This window comes from Manis javanica, chromosome 3 (genome assembly GCF_040802235.1).
Source record: "Manis javanica isolate MJ-LG chromosome 3, MJ_LKY, whole genome shotgun sequence".
Classification (NCBI taxonomy): Eukaryota; Metazoa; Chordata; class Mammalia; order Pholidota; family Manidae; genus Manis; species Manis javanica.
In genome coordinates, this window is record NC_133158.1 from 41,005,842 (window position 1) to 41,020,050 (window position 14,209).

At 43.1% G+C, this 14,209-nt stretch overlaps 1 protein-coding gene across 4 annotated transcripts in view; it reads right to left on the reverse strand.

Moving 5' to 3' along the window:
- Positions 1 to 14,209, reverse strand: part of TRAPPC10 (trafficking protein particle complex subunit 10) — a 132,184-nt gene that overhangs the window by 67,354 nt on the left and 50,621 nt on the right. For 3 of the 4 annotated variants that reach the window (XM_036994830.2, XM_036994831.2, XM_036994832.2), the window contains exons 2-3: positions 12,397 to 12,478; positions 7,604 to 7,739 (exon numbers count right to left, since the gene is read on the reverse strand). In XM_036994830.2, the coding sequence (XP_036850725.2) occupies positions 7,604 to 7,739; positions 12,397 to 12,478 (218 nt within the window). Of the gene's footprint in view, positions 1 to 7,603; positions 7,740 to 12,396; positions 12,479 to 14,209 lie in introns of those variants that run through there. The other variant, XM_073231267.1, reaches the window with a different exon arrangement.

Here is a 14,209-nt window from a genome sequence, read left to right on the forward strand (position 1 = left end):
GAGGCCATGCAGGGCAGAGTCTCCCTGCAGGGTACCCATATCCAGGGTGCTATGGATCAGGTGAGGAGGCGAGGGGCATGATCCAATGCAGAGCGACAGCCCCAGAGCAGGGAGGCAGGGGCAGGAGAGCACACAGTGATGATTCAAATGAGAAACAGAGGAGAATGAGCATCTGGCCGCAACACAGGCATGAAGGCAGCAAAACATGTGGAAGGGAGACCAGGACTGATGCTGTGGTCCAGGATGCCATTGGAGTGTGAGCATGCACACAGGCATGTGCAGGCACATGCCACTACATACAGAAGTAATACCGGTGAGGGACACCCACACGCCGCCTAGCCATGCCCATGGACAGGGCTCAACAGCAAAAAGCACATCAAGCTCCAGATCCTGGTTTTTAATACCATTTTCTACTAAAATGAACTGGGGCTCCTTGGAGAAGCAGCTGACCCCAGGGCTCAGGCAGAGAAAGGACAGGGTGACCCTGGAAAATCCTGTGTAAGAGAGGCTCAAATAATGAGCACGTTTCAAAGGGTCACAGAAGCCCAAATCTGGGACAAGTGGCACATTAAAATCACTAATGATACAAGTTGAATCAATGACAGCATGCTGATATCAATCACCAAATGGGACTATTGTTTTCAGACAAGAGGACATGACAGGGACCAGACAGGGACAACTGCCTGAAACAACAAAAACAAACAAACCAAAAAATCCCCCAAATCAAGGCCTTCCAAAGCCCCAATTATCAGGTAACAAACGACAATGACCTCAGGGAAGCCAAGCAAAGTGGGCCCTGCAAGTGGCCCAGCTGCCTGCTAGCAGAGCTCCCGGACCATGGCACAGGAGGGGACTGATGCAGAGCCTGGCAGACTCTCTGCATGAAGGAGACAGAGCCAGTGGCCCGGAGACGGAGGCAGCTGATGCCTAGGAGGTGAGAGCACCAGAAAGGAGGAAGCAGCACACAGAGAACCTGGAGGTCTGCAGACGGTCCCTGAATACCAACAGGATACTGATCAGCACACGTCTGCAGGAACCACCCACAGCCAGGAAGAGACCCATGAGATGGCCCACATACCCACACAGGGCCAAGAACAGGGCCTATTCTCACAGGCCAGACTGGAAAACCTCCCAATTCTCAGGACAGTGGGTGGAGAATGCAGAAAATAAGGAATAATTCATCCTAGACTGGTCACTGTTCCAGACCCACCAATTCATAAAAGCAATACCTAAAAGGATCAACTTTAATAAATAACTAAACAAAGCTCAAGAAAATTTCTGATTGAAAAATGCCAGCACTAAATAAGAAAAAATTCACAGTATCTAGCATCCAATAAAAAACTGCCAAATAAGCAAGTAAGACTGTATGACCCATAATAAGAGAAAAATCAATCAATAGAAAGACTCAGTAATGACATAGGTAACAGTATCAGTAGACAAAGCCATTAAAATAGTTATTCTAACCAGATTTCATGTGTTCAAGAAGACAAAAGGAAGACTGATGTTTGGCAGAGACAGGGAAGACATTTAAAAGAAGGAAAAGACCCACATGGCACTGCTAGAGATGAAAACTGCAATGTTTAAACTGAAAAATACACTGGGTGGGATTAAGAGAGGATTAGACACTGCAGAAGAAACAATTAGTTAACTGGAAAACACAGGAACAGAAATTATCCAAATAAAATAGAGAGAAAAACACTAATAAAACATCAACAAAGCATCTATGAGCAGTGGGACTGAAAGTGGCCTGATTCAAAAGTACCTGGCATCCCCGGAGGAGAGGAGAGAGGGAGAAATGGAAAAAATATTTGAAGAAATAATGACCAAAAATGTTCCAAATTTGATAAAAATTATAAATCCAAAAGCCCCCAAAATCCCAAGCACTAAAAACATGAAGAAAACTACACCAAGGCATACTATCACTAAACTCTCTAAAATCAGTGATAAAGAAAAAAATATTAAAACACCAAAGGAAAAAGAGGCACTTCATGTACAAAGTAACAAAGACAAAAATGAAAGATTTCTCCTGGGTACACTGGAAACCAAAAGCAGTGGAGCAACATCTTTTAAGAGCTGAATGGGAACAAAGAACTGTCAAATGAGTTCCATATCCAATGAAATATTTTCCAAAAATAAAGGCAAAAAAAGACTTTCACAGCTATACAAAAGCTAACATATTTTCTTATGTTTAGTTTCTTTAAAACAAAATTGACTGCTTAAGAAAACATAATAATGTTCTGTGGAGGCAATAACACACATATGATTAAATTAAGATGCACACCCCCCAACCAGGAAATAAGAGGCACAGTACTGTGAAGTTCCTATACTACGTGTCTGCTGGCACAGTATGACCTAAAGGGGGGAGGTAATATAAGGACACCCTACAGCAACTACTGAAATAACACAGCAGAGTTTTATTTTTAAATCTAAACTCCTAAACATCAACTTGCTCTAGCAAACTTTACTTAATAGATAATCAAAAAATGAAGCAACATAAAATCTGAAAAAACAACATAACCCACAGGTTCCCTATTATAAAGTATCATTTTAAGGAAAAAAACTCCATTTATAATGTCCACAGAAGTTGTTTAAAACAATCAAAATACCAGACTTTGATAGAGAGCATCATGACACACTACTAAAAGCCATTAAAAAAGAATAAAGTATGGAGAAACCATGTTCCCAGAAGAGAAGATCCATGATTATTCAAATTATCCTCAAATGAATCTCTAAGTAATTCAAGGCAATCCCAATCAACACACCCCTCATTTTTCCTTTCATCTTCTCTCCAGAGCTGTTCCAGCTCTCTACTGCTCTGTTAACAAACCACTACCTGCAGCAGCGCAGAACATTACCCTGCTCGCAAACTTACAACCTAGAGAAGATTTGGTGGGCGGCCCCTCCGCCCCTCCTGGTGTGGAGCTTGGCTGTGGGCTTGAAGCCTGGAGGCAAGAGAGCAGTCGCAGGTCTACTGGTGGGATGCAGGCTGCACACCTCCAGAGGGCCTCCCAGGGGGCATGTGACTGCCTCCCAGAATGGTGGCTGAGCTCTAAGAGCAGGCACCCCAAGAGGACCTGGCAGAAGATATATTACCTTTTATGACTTGGTCTCAAAAGTCACAGTATCCCTTCTGCCAGTGAGAAAGCCCACCCAGATTCAAATAGAGGAAACAAAAACCCAGCCTCCCAATGGAAAAATGTCACTGCCATGTAGAGAAGAGCATAGGGTATGGAATTTACTGGTAACAGCAGTTTTAGGAAAATAAAATTTGTACAACCAATAATCTGATCCTGAAATTTATGGAAGAGAAAATGTATACTAGCCAAGAGGTCTGTTTTTAAAAGAACAGGTACCAATACATATAATAAAAATGTAATAATTAAAAGTTTGGTTCTGGCACAGAATAGAAAATGATGAACAGAAGTGAAGTATCTAGACTACTGTACATACAGAACGATAGTTTCAAATATAGGTGACATTTTCAGTAAGTGGGGAAAAGACAGATGATTATGCAATGTTAGGCCAATACACTACCCACTTAAGACTAAAATTCAACCCTGAACCCCCACAGTTCCTACCATACACAAAAATAATTTGAAGCTGTAACAGATCCAAGTATAAAACATAAATTATAAAATTATTAGAAAACACAGGAGAAAATCAGTTCTTATCTTCAGATAGACAAGGCCTTCCTAAAATCAGAAACCATTTTTTTAATGACATATTCCACTCCATAAAAATTATAATGGTCTATACACTAAATATCACATCACAACCACCCATACAAAACAGAAACTACAGAAGATGCAAGAGAAACAGAAACACACCAATAATAGAAGACTTCCACACACCACTATCAAAGATAGGTCAGGTGGACAAAACAGTAAATACAAAAACAACATAATCAGTAAGACAGCTCTTGTGGATCCACATTTAACATCACAATATGAAAACAGAGAAAATACATTCTAACACATGTGGGAGCAGCCAAAAACCTGATTATTTGGTCACAGAGACAAAATACGTTTCATTAAGCAAAAATATTATTGGTTATCTATTCAAACACTGCAATGCAGTAAGATTTAGAAATTTTAAAATGAAAATTTTATAAGATTTCTTTCTAGAAATTAAAAACCTTTCTCTTAAACTACTGGGTGGAAGGGGCAATACAAATAGAAAATAGACAATTTCTGAAAAATAATGATATAACACTGGGATATCTGAATTCCTATCTTTAAAAACTGTAGCAACAAAAACTTAAGAATGAAAATAAATGTACTCCCAACTCAAAAAACTAGAAAAAGAACAAAGCAAACCATAAGGAAACAAAAGGAAAGAAACAAAAACAAAAGCAGAAATTAAAGAAGTAGAAAACAGAGTAATAGTTTATCAGGTCAATACATAAAAATCCTGGTTGTCTGGGGAGAAAGACCAGACAATTTAATCCAAGAAAAAAGGGGGAAAATACAAGTATACAAAAAAAATAAAATAAAATAATGGGGAAATAACTACGGACATTGAGCATATAATTGTATTTTTAAAAGATTACTTCAAACACCTCAATGAAAATAAATTTTAAAACTTAACTGAAATGCATAATTTCTAAAAAAAATACCACTTATCAAAATTGACAAATGGCTGAAACAGACCAGTTTCCATAGAAGAGATACAGAACGTGATCAAGAAACTAACCCACAAGTTCCAAACCCAGATGGTTTCCCCGCAGAATTCTGTCAAATCTCAGAGATCAGTCAGTTCCAGTGCTATATAAATTTTTTGAGAAATAGAAAATAAGCGAAACTTCTAAATCCTTTTGATGAATCAAGTGTATACTGACACCTAAACCTGATAAAGACAGCACAGAAAAATAACAGACCAATCACTTGTGAATACAGATGCAAAAAATTCTAAATAAAGTGAACAGATTCTAAGACCACATTAAGAAAACAGTAATTTGACCAAGGGGGATATATATGGGGAAAGCAAGCATGATTCAGTAACAAGAAACTCGTTAACATAATTCCACATATTAGATCTAATCAGAAAAAAATGATTATCTCCACTGAGTGTGAAAAAGACTTCAACAAAATTCGACAATGTACTCTTAATAAAACCCCTTGAGAAAACAGAAGTGGTTGGAACTCCCCCAACGTGTGCACATAAGTGCACCTCAACCCTACTGCTAGCATCCTACTTAATAAAGGGACACCACAGACATCCCCATGAAGGTCAGGACAGGGCATAGGGGCCCACTGGCTCCACGACGATTTAACAATATCCTAGAACAGAGAAAACAATCTGAGGTACAAGAAATGGAAAGAAGAGGAAAGACTATCTCTGTTTGCGGATGACATGACAGGATGTCCGGAAAGCCTAGACTTTAGGGCCCAGTGAATCAGTGATAATGCCAACGCAAACAGTAAGAGAATTCAGCAAGGTTAACCTGAAAAAACCAATAGTTTTCACATACAACCAACTGGAAGATACAATGGGGGAGAAAACGCCATTTACAATAGCAACGAAAGAGTACAACACTTAAAAATAAATTGAACAGGAAACGTTTAAAATCTAGAATGCAGAAAAGTATAAACACTTCTAAGACACCAAGGCCACATGTACACATGGAAAGCCGCACCTTGTTTGGGGCTAGCACAGCTCAACCTCAGGACGCTACATCTGCATGTGGTAATTTGCTAATCTGATGCCAAAGTTCGTATGGAAAGATAAACATGCACAAGCAACTAGGAAAACGTGGAAAAGGATGCATACTGAAGGAGGGCGAGCCCACCCAGCCCCAGGACAAGTGCACACTGCCCTCTGGGAAATGTGCGAGCAGCAGACAAAGGAACTCTTCTCAGCAGCAGGGTCGGCTCCAGGTGCAGCAGGGGCTGGCAACTGAGACCAGTTCATGCGGTTGTGCGTCTGAGCAAACAAGTTCCCGCTCTGCTGTCCAGAGCCCGGAAGATGGAAATGTGGGTGGGTAAGGCAACAAAGGCCTGTGGGGCTGGGCTGACATCCGAGGCACCAGTATCGACTCATGCTTTCCAGCTGCCTACCACAAGGGCGCAGAGCAGAGACACCCCACAGCGCCACAGGAACCGGGCTCAGTACGGACATGACCAGCTCCAGGACAAGATTAGCAAAGGTACAAGAGCCTAGAATATCTTGTTATGCCAGAAGTTAGGGAATGCTCTACAGGATACAGGAGCCAATTTGGACTCTCCCTGACCAATCTGGGACAATCTGAGCATCACAGTAAATAAGGATGACTGACTGTAACACAATAGAACAGAAACCCCTGCAGGCTCTTCCCAAGAGTGAAGCACTGGCTTTCAAACTGTGGGGAGTGGAGTCTGCAACCCCTAGAAAAGACTGGTGGTTTAGGAAGAACCATCACTCAGTGGGAATCCAAGTGGGAAAGCTGGGTTAGGAGCAGGATCCGCACATGGTCTTAAAGTGGCTCCCCAGGGATGCTTCAGGGCCACAAGGGGGAAATCAGAGCTACAGCAGGATACACCAGACAGCTCCTCCTCCACCAGGTCAACTCTGACATTACCACTGAGGGGCTGGGGGTGCACAACGTGGTGCAGCAGGGCTGGGACGGCCCCCTTTAGCCAGCCTGGCCCTCGGCTGATGCCGGGAATGTGCACTGTGGGGGGTTTCCCAGCACGGTGTAAAGGGAGGCCTCACTGGGCTGGACTGTCTGCACAAACAGCATGGCTTGTGCCAACACCTCCTCTCCCTCTGGGAGCTGAGAACTTGGGCAGGCAGAGGCTGCCTACGTTATTGTCCACAGTGAAAACCCTGGGCACTGAGCCTCTAACGTGCAAGTGTCCCGGAACATCTCATTGGTGTGGTCACTCATCACTGGGGAGCAGGTGCCACCACTCTGCACAACTCAGGGAAAGGCTAGAAAGCGAGGCCAGCAGGGGCCAAGGTGCCTGAGGGGAAAGCAGAAGTCTTGAGTCCTTCCTCATTAAAATGACAAAAGGCGGTGTAGGCACCCTCAGATTTAGGTTAAAATGTAATGATTTATGTATTTTGTCTGTTGCTAAATGCTTGTTTTATTAGGGTCAAAATAGACAAGAAAAAATGACCCACCCAATTCTATTAGTTCATGACAGAAAACTCAGTCAAGAATGAAACATTTATTTCTGGGTCAGTCAAGCACAGGCTGCAGCTGCGATGGCCACAGCGTCACCTGTGGGGCGCTGGAAGGAGAGGAGGACGCAGAGGCCCGCAGAGCGCCTGCACCCCAACGAGACACACACAGGCCCAGCAAGTAAAGTGACTGCCAAGATGGTGAGTGCAGGGCCTGATAATGGAGCTGGAAGTCAGTCTGAGCCGTGCCCAGTGGGGCACAGGGCGGTGGTACACAGGAAGTAAGACCGGATTTGGTGATCACTACAGTGTGCTGCTCTGGCCAGAGCAGAAACACACAGCAATGTAGGCAGACACTTGGCTGAGGATGGAGAGAAGAGCACCAAACTACAGAGGACATTAACAAGTCAATCTGAAAAATAATCTTAGCAAAAGCTCAGCCCGTGGATTCCTGAGCCTAGGCCAGAGCATCTCACCGCGGTCTGCCTGAACAGATACTTACGCAGCATTCTGTCCAATAAATGTGGAGGAAGGGGAAGGTAAGTAGGGCTTTGTTTCCTTCTTTGGGCAGCAGCTCCTCTTTGAATTGAACAAAGCTGGATTCCAGGTGAATCATTTTTGGAGCCCGGCCATAGGACCTATGAACAATTTTTTAAAAATCACTGAGAAAAATGACCAAAGAATGTTCACCACAAAGGGGAAAATACAGTAATTTATCACATCTGAGTTCAAAAGCGCATATACATTTACCCTGAATCAAAACTCTAAGATTCTGTCCAGAAACATTCTATAAATTATTTTAAACACAGTTCACATTCACACGCCAAAGCTCCCTCTCTATAAAAATCTTTCATTTTACTTAATGATACATGTACAGTAAAAGTCTGTTTAACCAGGGCTATTTGCAACAATACAGACTTCTGAGAGGAAATGGACTTTACTTGGAGTTTAATTTAATCTGTAAGTCACTATAAAAGAAAAGTGTTTCTCAAATGTAAAAAGCACAGTCTGAAGTCCTGAAAGCTTTACGCTGTACTAATACTTTGTGACGACCTGTATCATCCCCTCTGAGAAAGGACTGTCTGGTGAAAGAGAGCAGGTTTTTGCCTGCAGAACATAAATGAAATAATGGCAAGCCCCCTTCCCCTTTCCTCAGCCCAAGAAAAATGGACACACAGAAAAATCCCCAAGCTGCATACGTCTCTCTAGGCTATTGGAGGACATGACGCTGTTTTCTTATACTTCTGAAAAAAGATTATGCTACATCTATCTTTTCCCAAACCTTTACTCTCCACCTCTAGTAAGCTGTGTCTCTTTTAAATATCTATTACCAGACTTTGTATCTTTATCCAGTCTAAGCATCTCTGTGCTCAGTAAGTTGAGACTGACCACATGTAATGTGACTATGCTTATGCATAAGCTTGTGTATTTCCTATATGCAGGTTTTCTGTTTCTCCTGTCCTCTGTGAAATCAATCAAGTTTTCTTTTTCCATCCTTTCTCTCTGCTAGTTTGAAAGGTTAACCATCCATTTCTGTTCTACTGTTAGTTGGTTAGATTCTTACTGTTAACATGTATAAGCTTAAATTTTTCTCTAAAAGCCTAAAGCAAGTGTCTGTCTTCTCCTTGAGCAAAACAAGAAAGGTAGTACACACATACACTGGCTTCTGCTTTCTCCACATGTCTGGAATTTTAGATTTTGGGGTTTTTTAAAAGGATTGATACCTTAACTTTAGCTAAGTATTTTTATGGCTGGAGCTGCTCCTTTCACCCTATGCATTCCAGGTTCTCTTTGCCTCTTGTTGAGATACATCCTTTAGTAGTTACAGACAGGTGAGAAGGTTTCTGATCACATGTATCTGGAAATATTTACTGCACTGTTCCCAACTATCTCCATGGCATGGCAAGCGGGGAATATAACATTCAAGGGCACTTGGACAAACACAGGTGGCTCTGTGGAGTCAGGAGTTAGCCAGCAGACGGAAAGATCAGGGCTACTGGCCATCCTGAGCTCCAGCTGGCCCCAGCCCTATGAGCCACAAAATCTCTCAGTGCCCTGTGTCATCCAAGCCAACAACGGGTGGTTCTAACTCAGTCTCCCCTCTTGCATAAGACTTTAAGTAACACAGACTTCTAGGTTCAAAGGTATTTTCCCAAAGCATTTTGAGAAGACTGTTTTTAAGTGATGCTGGGAACTGCAAACTTGGTTTTCCTCCCCAGCTCCCCACCCCCATTTCCGCAGCATGTCTTTCTGTCAGCTTTGTTTGGTTTCCATTCTGCTTGGCTTTCAGGGACTTCAGCAATCTCCTGAGTCACTTCTGGGAAAATCTTGACAATAGTTCTTCAAATGCTGCCTGTCCTCCATTCCCTTTATTGTCCCCTTAGGAAACACCTGGAACTTCCAGATGTACCCTCCCCTTCTCAGCTCTTCTCTCCTGCTTTCCAGCTTAAGCTCTTAGCATTAATCTCCAGAATTAAACTCCAGTCTCTAAATTCAAATCTTCCAACTTCTAACTGCAGCTGTTGATTGCACCTCATAAAGTTTCTGCTTCTTTTTAATTTCCAAGATCGAATCAATTAATTTTAGATTTTTTTAATTAAAGTAATACATACTTTAACATGTCAAATAGTACTAAAAAACTTTCACACACAGCCCTGCATGCACAGGTCACACATGTGCACATGGGCGCATGTGAGTGCACACGCACATACGTGCGTGCACACGCACACACACTCATACTCACACACCACCCCTCTGGGACACTGTCAGCCAAGCCCATCCTTCACTTTCCCTTTTATTAGTAGCATTAATATTAGTATTAGTTTCCTGGAGCTACTGTAACAAACTGCAACAAACCTGGAGGCTTAAAATAGCCTTAACTGTCTCACGGTTCCGGGAGCCAGGAATCTGAAACCAAGGTGGGAGCAGCACTGCTTGCCTGGAAGCTCTGGGGAAGAATCCTGCCCTCGCCTCCCTCCTCCCGCCGGCACCCCTGCGTCCTCTGGCTCGCAGACATGCCACTGCCATCCCGGCCACCGTGTCCTCCTTTGTGTGCCTCCATGTCTCTCCTTTCCTGTGTTGCCTAAGGTCACCTGTCATTGGGTTTCAAGCCCACCTGAATCCATGACGGTATACTGAGCGCCTTAACTTGATCACAGCTGCAAACACTCTTACTCCAAATAAGGTCACATGCACAGATTCTGGATGCACCTGTTCTTTGGGGGCCACGATTCAAACTGACGATTCACTCTACTTCCCAGGAGCTTTAGGCACCATCTTCAGCTGTCTGTGAGGGGAGATGCGCCACAGCTGTCTGCCCATCCTTGCTGTCCTGTACCCTCCCACCAGCTCCACCACAGCGTTTGCTGTCCCTCTGTACCTGGTGTAGCCTTATTATTAAATGTGGGAGCACTGTCCACTAATGAGCCAAGTAACCCATGGTTACAGCGGGTTTATAAAGTAACCTCGCCTTCTCTTGGCATTTTTCATCTGCTTGGCTCACAGCGCCACCGTTTTTAGTTCTTCCTAAGCTCTCCCACAGAACCGGAAGCCCCCAGGGAGCTACCCATGGGTCAAGCTTCGGGCCATCTCCCAGTTCCTTCCTGTGGTACCTCAAACGCCTACAGCCCTCCTGCTCCAATTAGGAACATGCCCCGTGTCCTAAATTAGCTGAGGCACAGCCTCCCGCATTATCCGAAGAAGAGACGTGTCTTTTCCATGGTGACATCCAGTCTCCCCAGAGATGGCTTCTCTGCTCTTGCCTGGGGCATGGATGTGTCTCAGAGCCCTTGGGGTTGAGCCTCACCCTGCTTACATCCAGACTTCTGGTTCAGAAGGGATCTTCCTGCTTCCTGCAGGGCCGTGCACCCAAGTACCCACACAGGGTGGGCCCCCTACCCACAGAGGGTGGGCCCCCCCAACCCGACAGGCTCACGTGGGGCACTGCACCTAACTGCTCCCTGCCCAGCCTCCACCACCCCCGTTTCCAGCCTGCCCTGCCCTCACCTACTGAGGACCTGAGCCCTGTCACCTGTCAGGGACTCACCTGCTTCTCAGGGAGCCACCTCTGCGGACACGTGGGGCTCAGCTTTCTCTCCCCGTTCCTCCATCTCTCTTTCTTCCACACCTCTCTGCAGCTGTCACCTCCCCTTCCTTGTCCTTGTGCCTTTATTTATGCCTTCAGTCCTTTTCTCCTTGTTTAGTGGGTTCAGGTCAGTGAGAAGATGAATACCTACACTAAATCTCTGTAGGTTCTCTACTTTGGTTTCTTGTTTTTTCTCATAACTCCCTTTCTTGTTTCATGGACACACTTTCTTATTTTTCGGAAAGTTTAAATAATGTATACTTGTTTGAAATCCTTTTCCAATTACTCCATTTCTTTAGGGATTATATTCCCCCACTTGCTGAGTTATTTTCTCTTGTTCACAGCATTGGGCAGTTTTTCCATAAGAAAATTCTCCCACAGTCTGTGCACTCCTTATATTAAATGTTAATAATTAAACACATTCCTTTGTAACACTATAACTGGGCACAAAAATTAGTCCAGATTCAATAGAAAACATGGGTGAGTCTCCCCAGAAAGCCACATTAATTATCTGTTAGTAGGGTACAAATAGGTGGTCAGAAAAGAACAATGTAGCAAGAATCAGAATTACATGCATAACAACAGGGAATTTTTATATACCTTGGCTAAAATCAGATTACCTGTATTTTCAAGTCAAAATCCAAACATTTTCTAAAAATAATATCTAATCTTAGCAGAAATAAGTTTTCCAATAAGATAATTCAAAGTCAGTTATTTCCTCTGAACAAGTCATTAGAGGAACAATTACACACAGTAGGGCAAACAGGTGACTGTGGTTGGTCTGGTTTCTTTCCCAACTTTGAAGCACTGTTCTGTGTCCTTTCTCACCCCTAAGAGCACAGGGCTCATGGGGGAGAGGCCGTGACATGCCTAGACAAAGACCAGGCCTCCTGCTCTGACAGAGTCCGAGGGAGTGCGTGTCTCCTCTCCACAACGCCCGTGCCTTCAGGACATTCTGACGACCCATGAAGAATCAGAAGCCATTCCTGTGAAAATCAGCCTTGAACTCAAAAGACTTACTTCTATCATTCTACTTCACATTAAGAAAATCGATGTACTCTTTAAAGAATAAGGCCTAGAGTTTATGTGATACCATTCAGTTTCCTTACAATACACTGTGGAACTCGGGCTTTGAATGTTACTCTATCATTTATTCATATAAATGTCTAAAAAATAAAGTAGGCAACATGCCAACAAACAACACACCGCACCTTCTCCACTCCATCGGTTCTCTGGGAAGCTGCTGGGAAAGCACTGGGTGAACAGAGGTGAACAGATTCTGATCTCCAGCACCTGCAGGAATAAAGAGAAATCCAGTTATGATGTTTCTAGGTGAATACAGGCAAAATGGGCCCTAAAATTTACTGAACTGGTTAAGTTCAGACAATTTTATATTTAGTAAAATGACACCACAAAACAAGACTGTTTTACACCTTTAACAACTGGTCTCAAGAAAACCTGGCACTTGGCACATATGATCTAACTAAACCCTTGTGGGGAACCCCAGGAGGTGTGTATGGTTTTCCCCACAAGAAGACTGAGGATCAGAGAAGCTCAGTAAACTTGTGCAAGGCCACTAAACTACAGAGAAGGAGATACCTCCACTGTGCCCGCTTCACTCCTGGTTCTCTGCTCTGTAGCCGCTGTTTTCTTCAACTTCAAGACACAGTCACAAAAAAATCCACCAGAAAAGGGAACGCAGAGAGGGAAACGTGGACTTCTTAACCAAAATCAACTCAATATGCCTCCAAATGCCAGTGGGAGCTGAAACAGAATGCTCTCCACGGGCACACATCACACCGAACACCCAACATGCCTCCTGCCTTCAGTCCTTGCAGTAACTCCTAGGAGGCAAGGACAACTCAATCCACCTCACAGATAAGGCCACTGAGGTGAGACAGGTCCATCTGGTGACGGCACAAAGCCAGCTAGATGCCAACAGGAGTTCTGAACCAGGCGGATCTGACTTGACAACGCACGTGCAGTTTTTAACTCAGCTCTTCAATCCTCAATTTAAAAGAACTGAAAGCTCCATTTAGCTCTCCTAAAATGCTAGTAGAACTATATTCTACTTCAGCTAAAACAGAACCTTTTAACATAGATGACTCAAGTTCTGATGCTCAGAGGATCCTCCAACTTCAAGCAAAACCATTTTCCAAATTGCTTTTTGGGGAGACCACTGACCCTTCCTGTGCCTCACAGGACCACCTGTGAAGAGGGAAAATGACACTACCTTCCCAAAAGGGCTGTGGTGAAGATTCAAGGAGTGAACACAAATAAATAACCTTCACAATGCCTGACACAAAGTAAATATTTACAAGGGTTACTATTACTACATTTTTGTTGAAATAAAAACAATGTTTATATTTTAACATCATTTTTCTTCATGTTGATTTATTTGGTCATCTTAGAAATCATTTAAGAAAATCTTCAGTTAGCTTCAAATTTTTTACCTTTGACTGTCAAATGCTGTTGCCTCTTTCAAAGGTTCTGGGATTAACACAAAGATCACTAGTGTTTGCTAGGAAGAAATTAGGACAACTATAGGGAAACTTTCTCTTCTTCCACTTGGTTTTCTATATCCAACTATACATAGCTGACCCGTGAACAACATGTGTTTGAACTGCACAGGTCCAAAATATATTGGATACTTTGGGGATTTATGACAGTTTAAAAAAAGCATTTTATTTTCCCTAGCTTATTTTATTCTAAGAATACAGCATATACTACATATAACATACAACATATGTGTTAACTGCTTATGTTATCAGTAACAGCAGGCTACAGTAGGCTATTAGTAATTATGTTCTGGGGGAGTCGAAGGTCATACAGATTTTTAGCTGTGAGGGCTTGGGGGAGATGACACCCCAACTCCCAAGTAGTTCAAGGGCCAACTGTACATACATGGTCCTTGTAATAAAGTCTCACATAAATGTACAATTAACATATGCAGAGTTAAACAATGAAATGCCTCCTACACTGGCCCCCCTCCAAAGCTACCTTACACAGGAAATCCTGTTATCC